Source organism: Bubalus kerabau, chromosome 8 (assembly GCF_029407905.1).
Source record: "Bubalus kerabau isolate K-KA32 ecotype Philippines breed swamp buffalo chromosome 8, PCC_UOA_SB_1v2, whole genome shotgun sequence".
NCBI lineage: Eukaryota > Metazoa > Chordata > Mammalia > Artiodactyla > Bovidae > Bubalus > Bubalus kerabau.
This window is the reverse complement of record NC_073631.1, coordinates 47,371,615-47,389,463: the sequence shown is the minus strand read 5'-3', so window position 1 is coordinate 47,389,463 and position 17,849 is coordinate 47,371,615. Positions and strand designations below refer to the sequence as shown.

The following is a 17,849-nucleotide window of genomic DNA, read 5'->3' as shown; positions in this document are numbered from 1 at the left end:
AAAGTGTCAAGATTAAGTTAGGACAGAAACCTTTTCCATCAGTCCCTGCTGAAGTGTCCTTCCCTGTTCCATCCTGCACATGGATGGCACAGCTTCAGCTTTTACTTTGAAATTCCTAGTCCAAGCAAAAATTGAAGCATGAATTTTCTCCCAGTGACAATCAAGTGAATAAAGCAAATTGCTCTGGAAAAGAAGAGCTTTTCCTGGTTCAGGGAATTGAGAGAAATGCTTCTGGGGTGAGTGGGAAGGTGGGGTGGAGGTTGAGTGGGTACCCAGTTCTAAAGACAGCCTCATGGGACATACTTGGCAAGTTTCACGAGTGGCTTCCTGGGAGAGACCTCAGTGCAGCTCAGTGGCAGAACAGCAAAACGCAGTTTGTGAAAGTTTTATAGAACCCAGGAATATGATCCTAAAACGAGCTCCCCTGACGGCTCAGCAGTAAAGAACTCAACTGCAGTGCCGGAGCTGCTGGACATGCGGATTCAATCCATGGGTTGGGAAGATCTCCTGGACAACGAAATGGCAACCCACTCCAGTATTCATGCCCGGAGAATCCCATGGACAGAGGAGCCTGGCGGGCTACTGTCCATAGGGTCGCAAAGTCAGACACGACTGAAGTGATAGCGTGCACGCATGTATGACCCTAAAACACAGCTTCTTGTTGCTTAACCCAAGGATTAAATGTAGAATAACCTAAGGGATAGTACTTAACACATTTGTTGTAGTTATTGGTTCACACCTGCTTACCCCCAAAAGTGATCATCTTATCACGTCAGGACCACGTTTCACTTGGGTTTGACTAGTGGTAGAAAACTTCAAAGGAAAGGAATGAGGAGAATCATCTTTGCGTGTGATTGTCCAGCAGTGATCACAGTCCTCTGCTTTGAATTCTGTGTACTCAGAAAGTTAGGTTCATAAGAGATCCAGGATCTGCACTTATGTTGTCAAAGGTTTTCTTTACTATTTCTAGAGGCTGACCTCCAGAGGCAGTTTTGCATTAGCTGAGCTTCTGGCACTTACAGAAGAGAGCCTTTACAAATATTTAGGAAAGTCAGCAGTACTCCAAGTTTTAAATTCAACTTTCCCTTTGTCAGCTGTATTTGCGAGTAAGATCTTACATTACTATCTAGTGATTGATTACTGTGTCTGATTCACAAAGAAGTATGCATTTTCAGTAGAAAAGCAAAAGAAAAAAGATTTATCAAATGACTTCAGTTCTTCTCAAATAACCCTTCTCTCTATAATTTAGGTCAAAATGTGCTCATGATGATATATACCTTCTGTTTGTTTTTAAATTAACTGCTGCCTTTCTTTCTTTGTACACATAGCTTGATAAAGAACTCCCGGTGCTTAAGCCATATTTTATTGATGACCCTGAAGAAGCTGGAGTGAGGGGAGCTGGCTTAAGAGTCACATGGCTGGGACATGCAACAGTCATGGTGGAAATGGACGAGCTCATCTTGCTCACAGATCCCATCTTCAGTGCTCGGGCCTCCCCATCGCAGCGCGTGGGTCCCAAGCGGTTTCGTCGTGCCCCATGCACTGTCGAGGAGCTGCCCCGGATAGACGCAGTCCTTGTCAGCCACAACCACTACGACCACCTGGACTACAATTCTGTCATCGCTCTCAATGAGCGATTCGGTAACGAGCTGAGATGGTTTGTGCCCTTGGGGCTCCTGGACTGGATGCAGAAATGCGGCTGTGAGAATGTGATCGAGCTGGACTGGTGGGAGGAGAACTGTGTCCCCGGACATGACAAGGTCACCTTTGTGTTCACGCCTTCCCAGCACTGGTGTAAAAGGACCCTGATGGATGACAACAAGGTTCTCTGGGGCAGCTGGTCTGTCTTGGGGCCTTGGAACCGATTTTTCTTCGCAGGAGATACTGGTTATTGCTCTGCTTTTGAAGAGATAGGAAAAAGATTTGGCCCTTTTGACCTTGCAGCTATTCCCATTGGCGCGTATGAACCAAGGTATGTAGATATCCAGAGAAAGCATTCCTGCTAAATGGTAAATCAACTGGGCTCAAAGTAGTCATGATACATGTAATCTGTGATTTTATGGGTGGTCTTTGTTATACATTGGGTAGGGGCTTGTGCGTCAGACTCAGTTAAATTTTTTTTTTTAATTTTAAAACATTTTAATTAGTCATTATCAGTTAAATTATTCAAAATCAGAAATTATATTGCCAAGAAAAAACACCACAGTTTAAAGAATTACTATACCTAGCACAAAGTTCATGTACTATTCTGACTAAAGTTAAATCCATCAGCTGATAATCAAATCTGACCCCAGCTTTGCCTCACATGGAAGGTACTCTCCTTATAGAAAGAACCACCTTTTGCTCCATGACTGGACTGCCTCCATTCCTGCCCTGTGTTGAGGGCCGAAAAAGCAAGGACTTGGCCTTCAGCATCAGTCCTGGTAATGGTCTCACTTCAGTCAGCAATGCAGTCAGTCTGGTCAAGACACAGTTTCACGACTCATGGTTTCACTGGCCTTCCAACCTCTGCGCTCATCACCTGACTTCAGAGCAGATAAAGGTCACACTAGCATTTGAGACCCCTCCACTGCCTATCTTTTCATTAACACTATTTAAAGAAAAAAAAGAAGTGATTTCAAAGAACTTGGTTAGATTTCCATGGACTGTGGTTGATATGTACACGTGAAGAGAAAATAAACACTGAAAATAATGAGATAAGGAAGAGCTAATTTTAAAAATGTTTTATTTTCTAAGGTACATGTGTATGTAGGTCATGTATGCAGACAGTGGTATGTAGGATGGCATTTTATTAGGCAGTCCTGCAAAGAGAAGAACACTGGCACAGATGAACTGAGCAAATCTGACCATTTGTTCTGATTTTGTTATACTTAAAACTTTTTTTAAGTTCATCGAAACCATTATTTCTCCCTTCTTTCCCCTAGTTTCTTCATTTAAGGAACTAGATAGTTTTACCTTATTAAAAACTATTATGAACCAGTAATACTGCCAGAATTTCCCTTTTCCACATACTTCTAATTCTGAACACTATGAAATCTCTCAGAATATCAACCTGTTTACACATCAGTTTTATATGGTATTGATCCTTATTCAATATATCTTCTTAGTATATTATAATACTTCTTATATGTAATTGTGAAAATAAGTTTTCATATGTAGCAAGATACATGTGTCATATATATAGGTGATGATACAATGTGTACAGCTTAAGTACACAAATGCACTCATATAATTCCCCTTCTTGCTTGCATTGTAGCTGTCTTGTTCCTAAGATGGGAGAAGGATCGGGGAGGGGACAGTATTTGCTCTAAATAATTAAATCATGGTAGCCTCTACTCTGCAATCCAGTTATCTGGTCTGTACTAAAGTTTTAGAAATAATGTTATCAGCAACATTTCAAAGTAGTCTATAAATGTAAGACGATTACACCCAAAATGATTTTCAGTGATCTTAGAATGCTTTCATCCTTACATCTGGGATCCCTGTCATCAAGTTTCCAAGTCAGGTAGGATTTTAAGTTTTTAATTTTTATACCAGAGTGAACATTTTTAATTTATTTCAGACAAACATGAAGGTAGAAAGGAGTATGTGTATTTCTTTGATTTGAAGTACAAGTTTCAAAAAATCAGTAGAAACACCTGATTCTACAGCAGAACCAGTAGAAACTGTTTTCATCCTGCCCTGACTTCTGAGTGTCAGGAGATAGAGCAGAGCAAGTGTTTCTCTCGTCTGCTGTTGAGCAGAACACAGGGGCTCTGTCCTGAGCCCTGCAGCTCCTCAACATCGATAACACCCCTTGTGCGTTGCTAGACTGGCTTTTCCAGAATGTCTCTAAAAACAAGAGCAGCTCCCTGCTGGAGCCAGATCACTGAGTTTTAACTGTAAATCAGCTGACAGTAGCAGACCCAGGATATAAATAATGTGAAGACCCTTGTTTTTCTAAAGTAGTGGCTGGGAAAGCAGAGGATTTCCTTGTAGATAGTACATTTTACTTATCAGAAATAATTCTTCGTCCTGAAAGTGCTGGTTTTGTCAACTAAGTTGGTGCTGTATTTGATGCTTTGAATAAATTCTGTCTTGTTTAATGCTCACAACACCCCTGTGAAGTGGGAATAGCTACTATTTCACAGACAAGGAAGATGCAAGCTGGAGAATTTGAAGTGGCTGCCAAGGCATTCCCAGGAATCCCTAGAGCCAGGGTTCACGCCCAGGCGCCCTGTCTCCAGAGCTCTGCTCTTCCCAGGCGTGAGGCAGCCTCAGCATTTCTACACTCTGTCCAGTCCCCCGAAGTCCCCTTTTTTCTTACCAAACCACACACTTCATCTTTGGTTGTATGATGTTTAATTAAATCCTTGATTAGTAAATTGGATTTTTTTTTGCTCCTGATATTACAAATTATACAGTAATTTTTGTTGGCTGTTCACTTTAGCATGTTAAAAATGTTTTCTGTAAGTTATTCAGGTTATTTTGCAACTGAAGTTTTGATTTTTAACTTGTTACCCATTATTCCACTTCTTTGATTAATTCCAAGATTGCAAGATATCTTTTTAAGATAAGACATTTCTTCAGAATAAATCCTCAGTAAAATGAAAATACATGTGGAACAAAATCTTAGTAGTCAAAGGGGAGTTTTGCTTGAGACTTACCTACTGTATAGCAGTTTGTACAAAAAATATTTTAGTGGTCTGAGGGCGATGGTTTTGACTACTGTGACTTACTGTGTAGAATCGTAAAGGTTGATGAAGCAGTAATTAGAATTGAGTGTATACTTCAAAGGCCATATTTAATAAATTACTGTTTTCTAAGGTGGTTTATGAAGTACCAGCATGTAGACCCAGAAGAGGCTGTAAAGATTCACATTGATGTTCAGGCAAAGAAGTCTGTGGCAATTCACTGGGGAACTTTTGCCTTAGCAAATGAGGTAAGTACGACTGTGGTCACAGTAACTCATTGTGTGTCTGACACAGGATAGGATTCAGGCATCAGTGTGCCTGGCAGTGTGTTCAGAAACCAGACTAGAATCTGAACCTGTGTGGTCATCGTAGTCATCAACGTGAATTACGGTGGTAAATTATTAATCAGTAAAGCAGTATTTATATACAGTGAAAAAACCTCTTCATTGCATGGGGTCTTTTGAATTATTTATATAACCAAAAATATGTGTGGTCTTAGGAAATAGAAAAATGAATTATCATGTCATTCCTCTCAAGGCAGACTTCTGTTTCATGGAAGATACAAGATATGTACAGAATTACTCTATAAGTAACTGTTATAAAAAGTGGGACAGATGAAGGGGTCTCAGAGTCAGGGACTGTTACTAATTGAAGGGATCAGGGAGAGCTTCATGGAAGAGATGACATTTCAACTTGGCTGTGAGAAGGTAAGGAAGAAGGCATCTCGAGGGAAGTGTGGGTGTGGAGATGGTGAGCAGTGAGTTCAGCCGGAGTACGAATGCTATCAAGAGCAGCAGGGGAGTAAGGCTGGACAGCTTGGAACTAAGTGGTATTTGTCTAGTAAACACTGATTCTGGGTCTGCTGTGTGCCAGGTACTGGGGTAAATAAATGGTGGTTTTATCCCTAGACTAGTAGAGAAGACTTCATTTTCCTATAAGGTACCCGGACCCTAGAACTCTGCTATTAGGCAGAGTAGTGGGATCAAACAGAAGCTTAGCAAAAAGCTTTCTCTCCTCTCCTGGAGCCAGGGCCTGTCCTAAGCAAAACTTAGAAACGGACAAGTGAACTGGGCTGCTGCCTCTTGCTCTCTGCGGCACCTTCCACATTCCAGGGCCCCTCTGCAAGGAGCCCTCTGCTTTTTAAGCATTCCCTCTCTCTGTCCTTTTTCTGGCCTGCCTTCTTCCTGGTTGCATCTTATTCCATAATTAATACCCTGCCTGCCCCCCGTCTACTCCCTCCATCAAAACTCCCCCTCTGCAGTGCTACGATCCTGAACTACACTGTTGGGGGACACACAGAATCAAGAACGACCAAGGGCATGGAAGGGTGAAGGAGAGAATGTGTTTCTGTGTACTTGGAGAAACACAAGTACACAGGTTTACCGCTGTATTTAGTGGCGGTGTCTTATTCCATGTGTGTGCACGTTCCATATGTATATAAATTTAGATGTAAATATGCTTATTTATGTTCCATATATATTTCAGCAACTTAGATGAGGTAATAGTATTTTATTAAACCCTGCAAACAGAAGAGTCAAAAATGAGTCCTAGATTTTTAACTTAAGTAATTGGGAAGATGGTTATGCTCTTAACTGAGATGGGAACTTGAGAGAAAAACCTCAGTCTTTTAAGAGTTATTGTATTATTCAGTCTTACTCCTGTTAAAATCTAACCTTCACCTTTACTTCTTAATGAAACATAAAACACAAACTCATTTAGTCTTTTTGACATTAGTTCTGTAAATCTGACACCTGCAAGTTTGCTAAATATAAAGAATTTGTGGGGAGGATATTTAGCCTATGCTTTGCAGACAGTTTAAAATGATCTGCATGTAAATGGTTGTAGTAACTGCTTACCACAGTATAAAGCAACTTAAGGATGTCCTTGACTTGGCAACACTTAAATCAGAGGTCGCTGTAGGTATATTTAACCTGAGGAGTGTTGAGTGAATGTCTTACATGTATTTAAGCATTTAAGTCACTAGTGTTGGTGGAGACCAACTGTAGGCACTGCATAATATATGTTAACTTCTTAAATGACCAGGCTCTCTATTTTGAGTATCTTATATCTTAGAAAGGGAACAGTTTGAGTTTTCTGGGGCTGGTGCCTGGCCTTCAGTGGGTCCAGACTGCTGGGAACTTTCACCACTTGCTCATATTTATGTCTGATCTACTATCTTGATCAATACATATTGTTTGGGCCCAGGTCTATGGGGCATTTCTGTCTTCCCTACAGGACTAAGGTGCCTGCACTAAAATAGTTTTCTTGCCTGCTTCTCAAGTTATCTTCTAGATGGCTGAAGCAGCCAAGAACTGGCCTGTGAAGAAACTCACAGAGATAGTGCAACATCAAAATCCGTACAAAGTTATAGCTTATAACTAAAGTTACAGTTTAGGAAAGAAATTATTAGTGTGAGATAATTGTGTAAGTGTTTGTTATTGGCTGAGAGTTGTAGAACACAGGGGAAGTGGGGAAGAGTTTCGTCATTTTGAAATCTCTTAAAAACAATTTTGCAAAGGAAAGCTTCTTGGGCTATTAAAGTTATATTTTACTGGTGATACCAGCAATCTCCTATGTGCAAAGAAAAGATGAACGGTAGATTTCTGTTATCAACTAACCTTAATAAGTGGCTATTTCTAGGAATACAGGGTAACGAATGCTTAGTTAACCTCAGTTACTCAGCAGACAGTGGCAACACATCTCTGAACACGGCCATAAACCTGGAAGTGAGCAAGCAGGGAGGAAAAAACTTGAGTGTGGCCAGTAACTGTTAGCAGATCTGTACATCTGAAACCACAGAAAACTTGCCTGGTTTTCCTACTGCATCGCTGGCTGGCCCTTCGTAGTCTGTGGCTGGGTCCTCCTTTCCCTCCCAGCAGTGAGAATGTTAGGAGGCCATAGTCCAGGGGCCCCTTCTCTTTAGCTGGTTACCTGGGGGAATCTCACCAGTCTCATGCCTTTAAACACGGTCTAGGCACTGTAAGCTCTCTAACCTAGGATTTTCCCTACAATCTACATTTACCTACTTTTCTCCACTTGGATGTCCACCAGGTTACAAAAACTTCATACTAAAAGTTAAGAAGCTTCATTCCAAACTTCCTGTTCTTTCCTCAAACTTGTTTCTCTTGTATCTCAGCAAATGGCAAAATCCTCCTTCCAGCTCCTCAGGCTAAAATCTTTACTGTGTATATCCTCTGTCCCACTTTCTCCAAATGCAGTCAGCTCACCTTTCAGACTCTATTTGGACTCTGACTGCTGCTTATCCCGTTCACCAATGCCACACTGCCCCTTGCTGTCTGTTCTCCACACTGCAGAGGGCAGCGACCTTTACCCCTAAACCAGATCAGGACACTTCTCTTCCAGGAGACCAGCCGCCCCAGGTCAAAGCCACAGTGAGTCTAAGGGTCGCCTGTAAAGCCCCTGCAGTCTGCTCCATCAGTGTTTGTTCAAGTGTTGCCATCTTCTTAGGTGGTTGTATTTAAAATTAAACCTCCACCTCTGATACTATTTTGTCCCCAGAACATATCACCCGCCCCAGTACTGTTTTCTTACTTGTTCACGTCTTAGCTGTCTGGGTACTGGGATGTAAGCTCCAGGAAGGCCAGCGCTCGTATGTGGCTCCCTGACCTGGCTACTCCAGGTGCTCACAGGACACTACTGCTTGAAGGGCAACAGCGGACTCGCCGCCGGCGATCAGAGGAGAGACGGGTGCTTTTACTCCTGCTTTAACTTTCACATTTTACAGCTTTTCTGATTGAAATTGAAAAAAAGAAAATAAAAACCTTTTCTGTAACAGCTGTTTTTTCCCCTTTATTTGATATAAAATAGCCACTATCCAATGTACAGTTTTAACTCAGAAATAACTGGTGAAATGATTTATACCTTTTACTTTAACAATTATAACACATTCAGGTGGTTTTATTTGGAAAACATTTGAGTAGGTTGAAACATCCTTCAGTAGTGTGCTATCTTCCCTTTTTTTTTAGCTGTGAAAAGGTGAGGAAGCACAGTGAAACTCCACTGTCAAATCTTCTCCAGCTCCCTCTCCACGTCTCAGGCTACAGAAGTGGTGTCTGGCGGGGGCTTGGGGACGACAGCCCTTCTGCAGCCAAAAACATCGTCTCTAGAGTTTGCTTACACACAGATACTCTTCCTTATAATCTAAGTTTCTATATTCTCCCCCAATATTGGTAACACTTAATTCTTTAGCACTGGTTCCATTTAGGCTGGAATTTCATGCAGGGAAAATAGTGATCAGAGTTCGTGCAGTCTAATGTTCAATCTAAGGTGGCACCAAAGTTGACATACATGGTATTAGATAAATTGATACACACGTGTGACACACACAGCAACAATGATTATATATTAGAAAGTGATGGACTCAATCTGCTGATCTTCGCATGAAACAGAAAGATATTATTTTAAGTGGGCTGTGTTGGTTTATTTTAGTTGAAATCTTGTTTGAACTATCCCCTCAAATATAGGTGTGCTTAATCTTTTTCCATTTTTGTTTATCTCTGCCCTTTGCCAGCATTATTTAGAGCCTCCAGCAAAACTGTGTGAAGCTCTAGAAAAATACAGACTTAAGACTGAGGATTTTCTTGTCCTGAAGCACGGCGAATCAAGATACCTTAATACTGATGATGAAGATGTTGAGTAATATGAACACAAGAGCTTTTCATGAAAAAGGCATCATTTGATACATATGTGAGAAGACTAAGAAATTCATGAATATTATGATTTTTTACATTTGGAAGCAACTTCTGTAGGTTTATGTTCTGTTATCAGTATGATACTAATATGATTGCTGGTCCATATAAACAATAGTTCAGAGGTGGGTCATTAAAATCCACATAAGCCAACTCATTACTTAAGGTCCTGTCTCAGTGATAAACACTGCAATGGGTTTTTTTTTTTTAACTAAAGCATTCTACTTTCATGGTAGAGTTTCGAGGTTATGAAAAACTGATTTTAAAAACTCACTCCTCTTTTTATTCTTAGGGGCCTTCTGCAAGGTAAGTCAAGGTTATATACCTACCTTGATTTTCTTAGAGGCCTGCACAGAGAAACATTTTTCATAGTCACAGAGTAAATGATGACATTGATTCCCATATGCTTATAGCAATTTGTGGTCTATTAAGATTATGCCAAATGGTAAGTGATTTATTTTTTTAAACATAAAAACATAGGAGTTTTGGCTAAGTTACCATTTGTAAAGACAATTTTTTAAAGAGAGGAACAGTATGTTCTATGGCACATCTACAATCCTTATGGCAGAAGCTCTCTGAGCTGGGAAGTGTGGTTATGAGACATGACTTATGAAATTTTTGATTTTTAATTTAAAAGTCAGACCTGCTCAGCACAAATATAGCTGCAAGGAAATAATTTAAAAAGACAAATGCACATCTTATATGTTGATAGACCATATACTTTGGATTTTAATTTTTTCCCTATTCCATCTCCTTTCTATGTATGTATACTCTTTTTTTTCTGGCAAAGGGCAGAGAGAAACAAAAATGGAAAAAGATTAAGCACACCTATATTTGAGGGGATAGTTCAAACAAGATTTCAACTAAAATAACCAACATAGCCTGCTTAAAATAACTCCAATGTCAGCGAGATTTATAAGTATTTTATGTTTTACATATTTTTATATCAAATGATCCTTAAGCACGGTTCTACCTGTATTAAGCCAGTGTGGGATGTTAGTGGTTAAAAAGAGACAGTGATTTAGTTGTAGATGGGCTCTGCAGGCACTTGGTGACTGTGACCGTTCCTAAGGGGGAGAGCCGAGCAGAAGCCTGTTCTGTCTTCCTGATCAAGTCTCAATAAAATGAATTTTATTCATACAAAATCAAGTACAGGTTTTTCTACACCAAATGCTACCCAGGCAGTGCCCTGTAATATATGCACGTTGGCCACTCAGTCTGAACTTCAGTCCTGCCTCCACCGTGGGCTCTCTGTGTGCCTCAGTGTCCTCACATGCGACAAGAGGACGACTCCCACCTACCTCCAAAACTGAACAAATAGTAGTCATTGGCAAAATAGATTTGAAAGCGGAAAACAGGCTACTGCTTTTGATATGTTTTGATATATTCAGGCATATATAGGGGCAGTAAAACATTGAGGACTTACAACTTTATCTCCTGCATTTTGTAAATTTGCAGTTACAGCCAAAATAAATGTAAATAATGTTTATAAAAATTTCAGTATTTCTAGCTACCAAGATGCAGCAAATCTGTTAAGGGGAAATGTATATGATTTGAGGGCACTAAAGCACATAAAATTTCCCCCTAAAATAAACCTTCAGGAAAAAAAAAACAAACCCAACACTTTGACTCCAAAGGAATATTTCGCAAGCAGACAGGAGTCAAGATGTCAGGCTTATTGGTGGATTAGCTCTGGCTCGTGTTGCCCTAATACTAGCCTGTGCTCTGTGGTCACTTTCCTCGCTTGCATGCCAGACTGAAATTCATCTCTTGCCTCATCTCTGTGAAGCAAGCCATGCACATCTTGCTTATTTTTTCTCCTTGAATGGCTGAGGGTCTCCAAGCACTTTCATTGGACCTGCCTCATTTTTCTAGGCTTCCTCCATGCTTTAATTTTTATCAACATTCGCATTCTTTCCACTTTGGCATTTTGTTCCTTAAGTACATTGAGCTTCATTTTTCCTATCTTACATTTTGAAGGGTTTTATGTGCAAACAAAGATTTTGAAAAATTAGACAAATCCCCTCTGTTCCCTCCAGTTTGATACCTTTCATTTGTCTCATCCTCTAAGTCAATTTCATTTTTCTCTTTGATTAGCCAGCATCCATATTTAGCTCTCATAATATACAGCTAGTTGATAATTTTCATCATATACTGAATGTTTTCTACTGTAAAAAATATTTCTGCCAAGTTTCATTTCTCCTGTGGTTGGAGGAACACTTTGATATTCATTGCCCAAGAGGGTGGGGCTGTCAAATAGGACCAACTAAAAAAGTAAGATGTGCCCTGACCTACAAAGGTAAAAATCTAACTGCATTTTCACTGTGTAATTCTGTCTAGATAGTAAAAATGACTCCCCCATGCCGATTTTCTCTAGCAGTCTGACATTTCAAACTCAATGCTCTGATCTCCAGGAAATGTTATTTGTTGGAGGAAGAGAATGGGCGGAGTTTTAGAATCCAGTGCTGCTACAGCACATGAAAATCTAATCTTGATTTTTAATGTGTGTACATTTTGAATATATATTTTCATTAACTGAGGAAGACTACACAAAATTGTTATAAAGAAATGTGCCTTTCAGGGAAGTAATACGTTTGCATCACTGAAAATGATTCTTAGCTCTCATAATGTACAGCTAGTTGAGAATTTTCATCATATACTGAATGTTTTCTACTGTAAAAAATATTTCTCCCAAGTTTCATTTCTGTATCAGTATAACCCTGAGAAAGCCCATTTTTCTGTTTGAGGATTTGTAACTTCCTATGGAAATCTATGTATTTAGAAATGAAATTCAAAGTACTCTTGCCTTAAATATATGAATAGGAAACCTTCTGCTTGCAAACTGATTTACTTAATAACTAAGCATGGTGGTGGTCATGAACTTGAATATTACAAAACATGGGGATGTGGGGTGGAGAAGGGGAAGTCAAATATAGCAAATTGTTACAATAGCTTATGAGACAAAGATACTATTTAAAATAACTGCTGAGAATTTTTATCTTATAATTTTAGTTATATAAAATATAGATGAAAATTAATGAATAAAACTTTTCACTTAAAGGGAGAAAATAATCTTGCCACTTTTTTCTACTTAAAAAAAAAAAAAAGAACCTATGAATTTTTACTCTGAGCATAAATTTTAAACACTAGATAGACTAAGCACCTGTACAAAGAAAAGTCGTTTCCTCACTCTCCAGTCCTACTCTCAGGAGACGGGGTTTCATTCTAGATGTACCCAAAGGCCTATATAGGAACGACAGAAGCATTCTGTTTTGAATGATGCCAGTATGTTATACACAGTAAACAGGAGTGGGTATTAGGAAACATTTTTCCTAACAGTTAAAAGTTTTCATGGTCTAAAAATAGAGTCTATGATTAGAACAGACCTGAGTAGCTGGTGGCCTTGGGAGCACAGGATCTCATGGCTACTAGGGGAACAGGGTCCTTCCTAGGGCAGTTAGGAAACAGTGTTGCTGTCCCAGTGGAGCAACTGCGAATCCCTTTGGACAAGGGAAGGGGAGCTGACATACAAAGGGTCACTGTCGCTCCGTGTGGAGGGAATAGCTGAAGTAGCTTAACAAAAAGCAAAATAAAAACAGTTTCAGAACAAGCTCTTATATTCATTTGGTATCAATAAAATGGTCCAAAACAAACCAAAGACCACGGCAAGTTGTAGCTGTGTTGAAGATGAAATGTATTTACAGTACATGATATTTACTGTTTAAATTCAGCAGCTGAAAGAATCTCTTTGTGAGGAAGGTGAAAGAGAAATTTCTGTGTATTACTTCTGGACTGTATTACTCTTTGGAACAATATGACCAACCAATTAGAATTTTGGTATCATTGTTACCTTCTCCTTCACGTCTGCATCATGGTGATGAACTAAAGCTTTCATTTTCTGGGCGCATTCTTTTCCATACAACAGGGAAAACAGTGAACCTTCAGGGAAAGTTGGCTGCGCAGCTAAACGGTGCTCTTCGTTGAGGCAGTTAGTTATGTTCTGAAGCAGTGTGAGAGCTCGAAGAAGAATCTCCTTCGGTACATGGCCATCAAGAAGCGAAAGGAATGATGAGTCCACCTGAAATAGGAAACAATGAGAATTAAAAATATACGAAAACATTTTCCATGGGTCTTTTCACATGTACTGAACACATTTTAAAAATCCTGTTGTAGAAAACTATCCCTGAGACAGCACCACATAAATGTGTAAAATCTTCAGCATTTCTGTATTGTATACCAAAGGAAACAGGAGGTTTTGTGTCTTAGCTTAAAAATACTATTTTCTTGGAATCCTACAATGTAGTCATTTTTCCTCTTTAAGATCCATCATATATGGTTGTCATGAAAACTCATTAATTCAAGGTGCCAGGTATAAGGCCAAGCAGATAAATAATAAAACGGTCCTTTTTTTTATAGGATATTCTATCATAGTACAAGCTGTGCTTCCTTCAGAATACCACAGCTTTTAATTATCTTGCTCATTTCTTACATTTTCTGTCTCCTCTACCTAGACTGTAAGCAGACAAGCACCACGTCATGCTGTTCTCACTGGTATATCCTAGCACTCAGCTGGCATCAGGCGCATGGTGGTGCCTCCGTGAATACTAGTGTCTCTGGATACTGAGATACACTGAGCATTAATATTAATAGGTCAAGTATAAAATGTGTGATAAGTACCCCAAAGTGAACAGAGACATAAAAATTACCATTTATTACTACTAGGGAGACCTTTCCAAAACAGTTTTCAGAAGTAAAATATGGTCATTACAAAAAATTAAGGTAATTCATATAGGCAAAGAGAACCAAAACAGAAGGAAAAACCGCCTCTAATATTGCTCCTCAGGGAGAATTCCTGTTAATACTTTGGGATAAATCCTTTCCTTCTGGATCTGTCTGTCCAAACTGATATATAGACAGCACAAATATGCAGGTACTTACTTGGGCATCAAGAAGTCGATCTGTCATGGCTGGATTTTCAGACAAATTCAAAAGAAGCTTCAAAACTTGAACCTGAAACAAGAAAAATATCCGATTATTTCAGACAACCAAGCATGGATTTTCTCTACCTGACATGCTATCTCCCAACCATGTCCATATTTTAAAGTCCTGCCTATTCTTCAAGGTCTGATTCAAATTCTCTCCATTGCACAAAGTCTTCTCAATTCATTTTACTTAAAAAGCTTGGTTTTTCAATTATACTGATAGGGAGAAAACAGTGAATGTCTTCACTTCCCACCACTGGCCCACACAAATACCTAACCAGGGTAACTTTAACATGTTACATAAATAATCTTTATTATGATTACTGTTATGTAAAATGTGATCTTTGGAATAAAAAAGCCATCTCTCAAACTCCAGTGTATTTCTACTTAAAGTATGAAAATGTAGTGAAAGTTTGGATATGAAGACTTACAACAGGTACTTTTTACTAGCTTTCTGTGATTCCTGGTGCATACTGTTATATGAAAAAGTTTATAATTTTTTAGACAGACAATGATATAATCAGCAAAAAACACGTTAACAACTTACACTGGACTAGCTAAACTACTTGCATTCTTTTTTTGGTGTTTCATTTTTAATTGGAGGATAATTGCTTTACAATGTTAACATTGGTTTCAGCCATACATCAATATGAATCAGCCATAGGTATACACATGGCTTCTCCGTCTTGAACCTCCTGCCGCGCCCCACCCCCTCTAGCACGTCACAGAGCACTAGGTTTGAGCTCTCTGCACCATACAGCCAATTCCCACTGGCTATCTAGTTTACATATGATAATGTATATGTTTTCAATGCTACTCTCTATTCATCCCACTCTCTCTTTTCCACACTGTGTCCACACATCTGTTCTCTATTTCTGCATCTTTATTGCTCCCCTGCAAATAGGTTCATCAGTACCATCTTTCTAGATTCCATATGCATGTGTTAATATATGATACTTTTCTCTTTCTGACTTTACTCTGTAACAGGGTTCACCCACCTCATTGGAAGTGACTCAAATGTGTTTCTGTTTATGGCTAGTATTCCATTGTACATATGTACCACAGCTGCTTTAGCCTTCTGTTGATAGGCATCTAGGTTGCTTCCATGTTGGAGCTGTTGTAAATAATGCTGTATTTCAGTTATGGTTTCTACAGGGTATATGCCCAATGTGGGATTGTTGGATTATATGGTGGTTTTATTCCTAGTTTTCTTTTTTTAATTTTAGGATAATTGCTTTTCAGAATTGTATTGTTTCCTGTCAAACATCAACATGAATCAGTCATAGGTGAACATATGCACTCCTAGTTTCTCTAAGGAGCAGGACTTGCCCTAATCTCCTTGCCCTGTGGAACCACTGCTGGGAAAAGAGGATATGCTGCCGCCGTGTGGACACTTCCCATAATTACAACGGGAAAAACCAGGGCTGAGGGGAGCTCTGTTATTGCAAGGCCTGCAGAGCTATTAATGAAACCTGCCCTGGAGAAATGTGCTGTGGTAAGCAATCAAAAGAAAATTCCAAAAAGGCTCAAATTTCAGGCCACTTCAGGAGTTAAGTTTTACTCACAACATTCTTTTAAGAAATGAACCACATGAGAGGCTGCTCACCATCAGTCATTAGTAGAGAAATGCAAATTGTCACTACAGTGAAGGATCACCTCGCACCAGAGTGGCCATCGTTACAAACTCTCAACAACAACCGCCAGGGAGGGCGGGGTGGAAAGCAACCCTCCCAGCCTGTTGCTTAGTCAGTAACCTGGTGACAGCCACGAGGGAAGACACTACGGAGGTTCCTCAAAAAATTAAGCAGAGCTACATCTGATCTGGAACCTCACTCCTGGATATGTGTCTGAAAGAAACTTCAGACAAAATTCATGCACAACCACCCCAAAGGGTATTTGAGGAGAAAACCAGGTTTTGAAAAGTCTCATGCAGCCAAGTATGCACTGGAGAAGACCTTTTCACATCCAACAAACAAACAAAAGGTTTATCGAGAGAGGAATGGATAAAGAAGTGACACATGTACACAACACAATGTGACTCAGCCAAGAAAAAGAACGATTATTGTGATTTTCAGGAACACAGATAAAACTAGGGGATAATTAAAGAAGTGAAGAAAGAATCAGAAAAATACAAATATCAAATATCACTTAAAAGTGGAGTCTAAAAATACACATAGTTTACTTGAGAAAACATAAGCAGACGTGAGTTAAAAAACATACTAAATGAGAAGGGGTAAGGGATAAGTTATACGGTTTAGATATGACAGATCTAATCACTCTATATGAAATAGATCATCAACCAAGACCGAGGTATAATAAGGGAGTTCAACACTGTAATAAGCTAGATGGGGAAAAAATTCGATTGTGAGTCGATATGTATATATGCAAAACTGCAAATACATTTTGTATACCTACAGCACTCATTACCTTGTGTTCAATGTTAGTACAGTAAGAAATACAAGTGAATTTAAAAATAACAAGGGTGGAGACAAGCTTTCGGTCTGTGTTGTCATACTTTCCACTTTATAATTCAGCACTGAATCAGGACTTTGACTGAGGCTCTGGTTGCTTTTAAGAACCACAGCTGGGCTGAGGAGAGCCTGCCGTTTTGTGGCCGCCATTTAGATCAACAACATTAACAACAGAGTTGAGTGGTATTTAATCTTCCCAAGGCCTGCAGGGCTCTATACCTGTTCTCAAGAAATGCCCTGGGGTAAATCAACAATAGAGAATTGAAAACAGGGCAGATGTTAAAGGAGCCAATTTCAAGAGGTAAATTTTATTTACACTTCATAAAACATAAGCACATCGAGAGATACAGAACATCACTCATTATTAACATATACACACTAATGTATATTGACTAGATAAAAAGGAGCTACTGAATAGCACAGTGAACAATACTGAACACTAATAATCTATATGGGGAAGAACCCAAAAAAGAAGATTCAGCTCTCTGTACAACTGAATCAAGGTCCTGTACACCTAAAACAAGCACAACACTGAAAATCAACTCTACACCAGTGAAAAAGAAAAATGGGGTTGGGAGGGGGAGGGTGCCACGAAGAAATGCTGTCACGCTGTGGCTCTTCGCCCTAAGGGAAACTGTAAAAACCTGTGCTGATGGGCAGTTACATTCACAAGGGGCAATCAAGAAAACCACCTGCCCTCAGGGTATATCCTGGGGAATGACATCAGAAAAGATATCAAAACAGGGCAGATGCTCAAGAACCCAATTTCAAGAGCTGTTTCACTCACCTTGTTTACAAAAAGAAAAGATGTCAATATTGCTAAATATTAGAGAAGTGCAAATCAAAAGTACAAACAGATTTCCTCACACCATTCACAGTGGCCATTGTCCAAAAGACAATGCTGGAAATGGTGTGGGAAAATGGAAAGCTCCCTGCACCCGTGGTGAGAAGGTAAATTAGTAACAGCCACGGTGGAGAACAGGGTGCAGGTTGTTTAATAAATGAAAAGGAGGA

The 17,849-nt window shown here is 39.5% G+C and overlaps 2 protein-coding genes across 3 annotated transcripts in view; one reads left to right on the top strand and one right to left on the bottom strand.

The window, feature by feature from the left end:
• Window positions 1-12,212, top strand: part of NAPEPLD (N-acyl phosphatidylethanolamine phospholipase D) — a 57,541-nt gene extending 45,329 nt beyond the window's left edge. The window contains exons 3-5 of one of the 2 annotated variants that reach the window (XM_055590161.1): window positions 1,329-1,972; window positions 4,807-4,921; window positions 9,205-12,212. In XM_055590161.1, coding sequence (XP_055446136.1) covers window positions 1,329-1,972; window positions 4,807-4,921; window positions 9,205-9,333 — 888 coding nt within the window. In that variant the 3' untranslated portion in view covers window positions 9,334-12,212. Of the gene's footprint in view, window positions 1-1,328; window positions 1,973-4,806; window positions 4,922-8,659; window positions 9,087-9,204 lie in introns of those variants that run through there. The other variant, XM_055590162.1, reaches the window with a different exon arrangement.
• A 769-nt stretch (window positions 12,213-12,981) lies between these two features.
• The window catches only part of ARMC10 (armadillo repeat containing 10), a 58,992-nt gene continuing 54,124 nt past the window's right edge, over window positions 12,982-17,849 (bottom strand). Inside the window, exons 5-6 of the mRNA XM_055590167.1 lie at window positions 14,321-14,392; window positions 12,982-13,460 (exon numbers count right to left, since the gene is read on the bottom strand). Coding sequence (XP_055446142.1) covers window positions 13,209-13,460; window positions 14,321-14,392 — 324 coding nt within the window. The 3' untranslated portion in view covers window positions 12,982-13,208. The remainder of the gene's footprint in view (window positions 13,461-14,320; window positions 14,393-17,849) is intronic.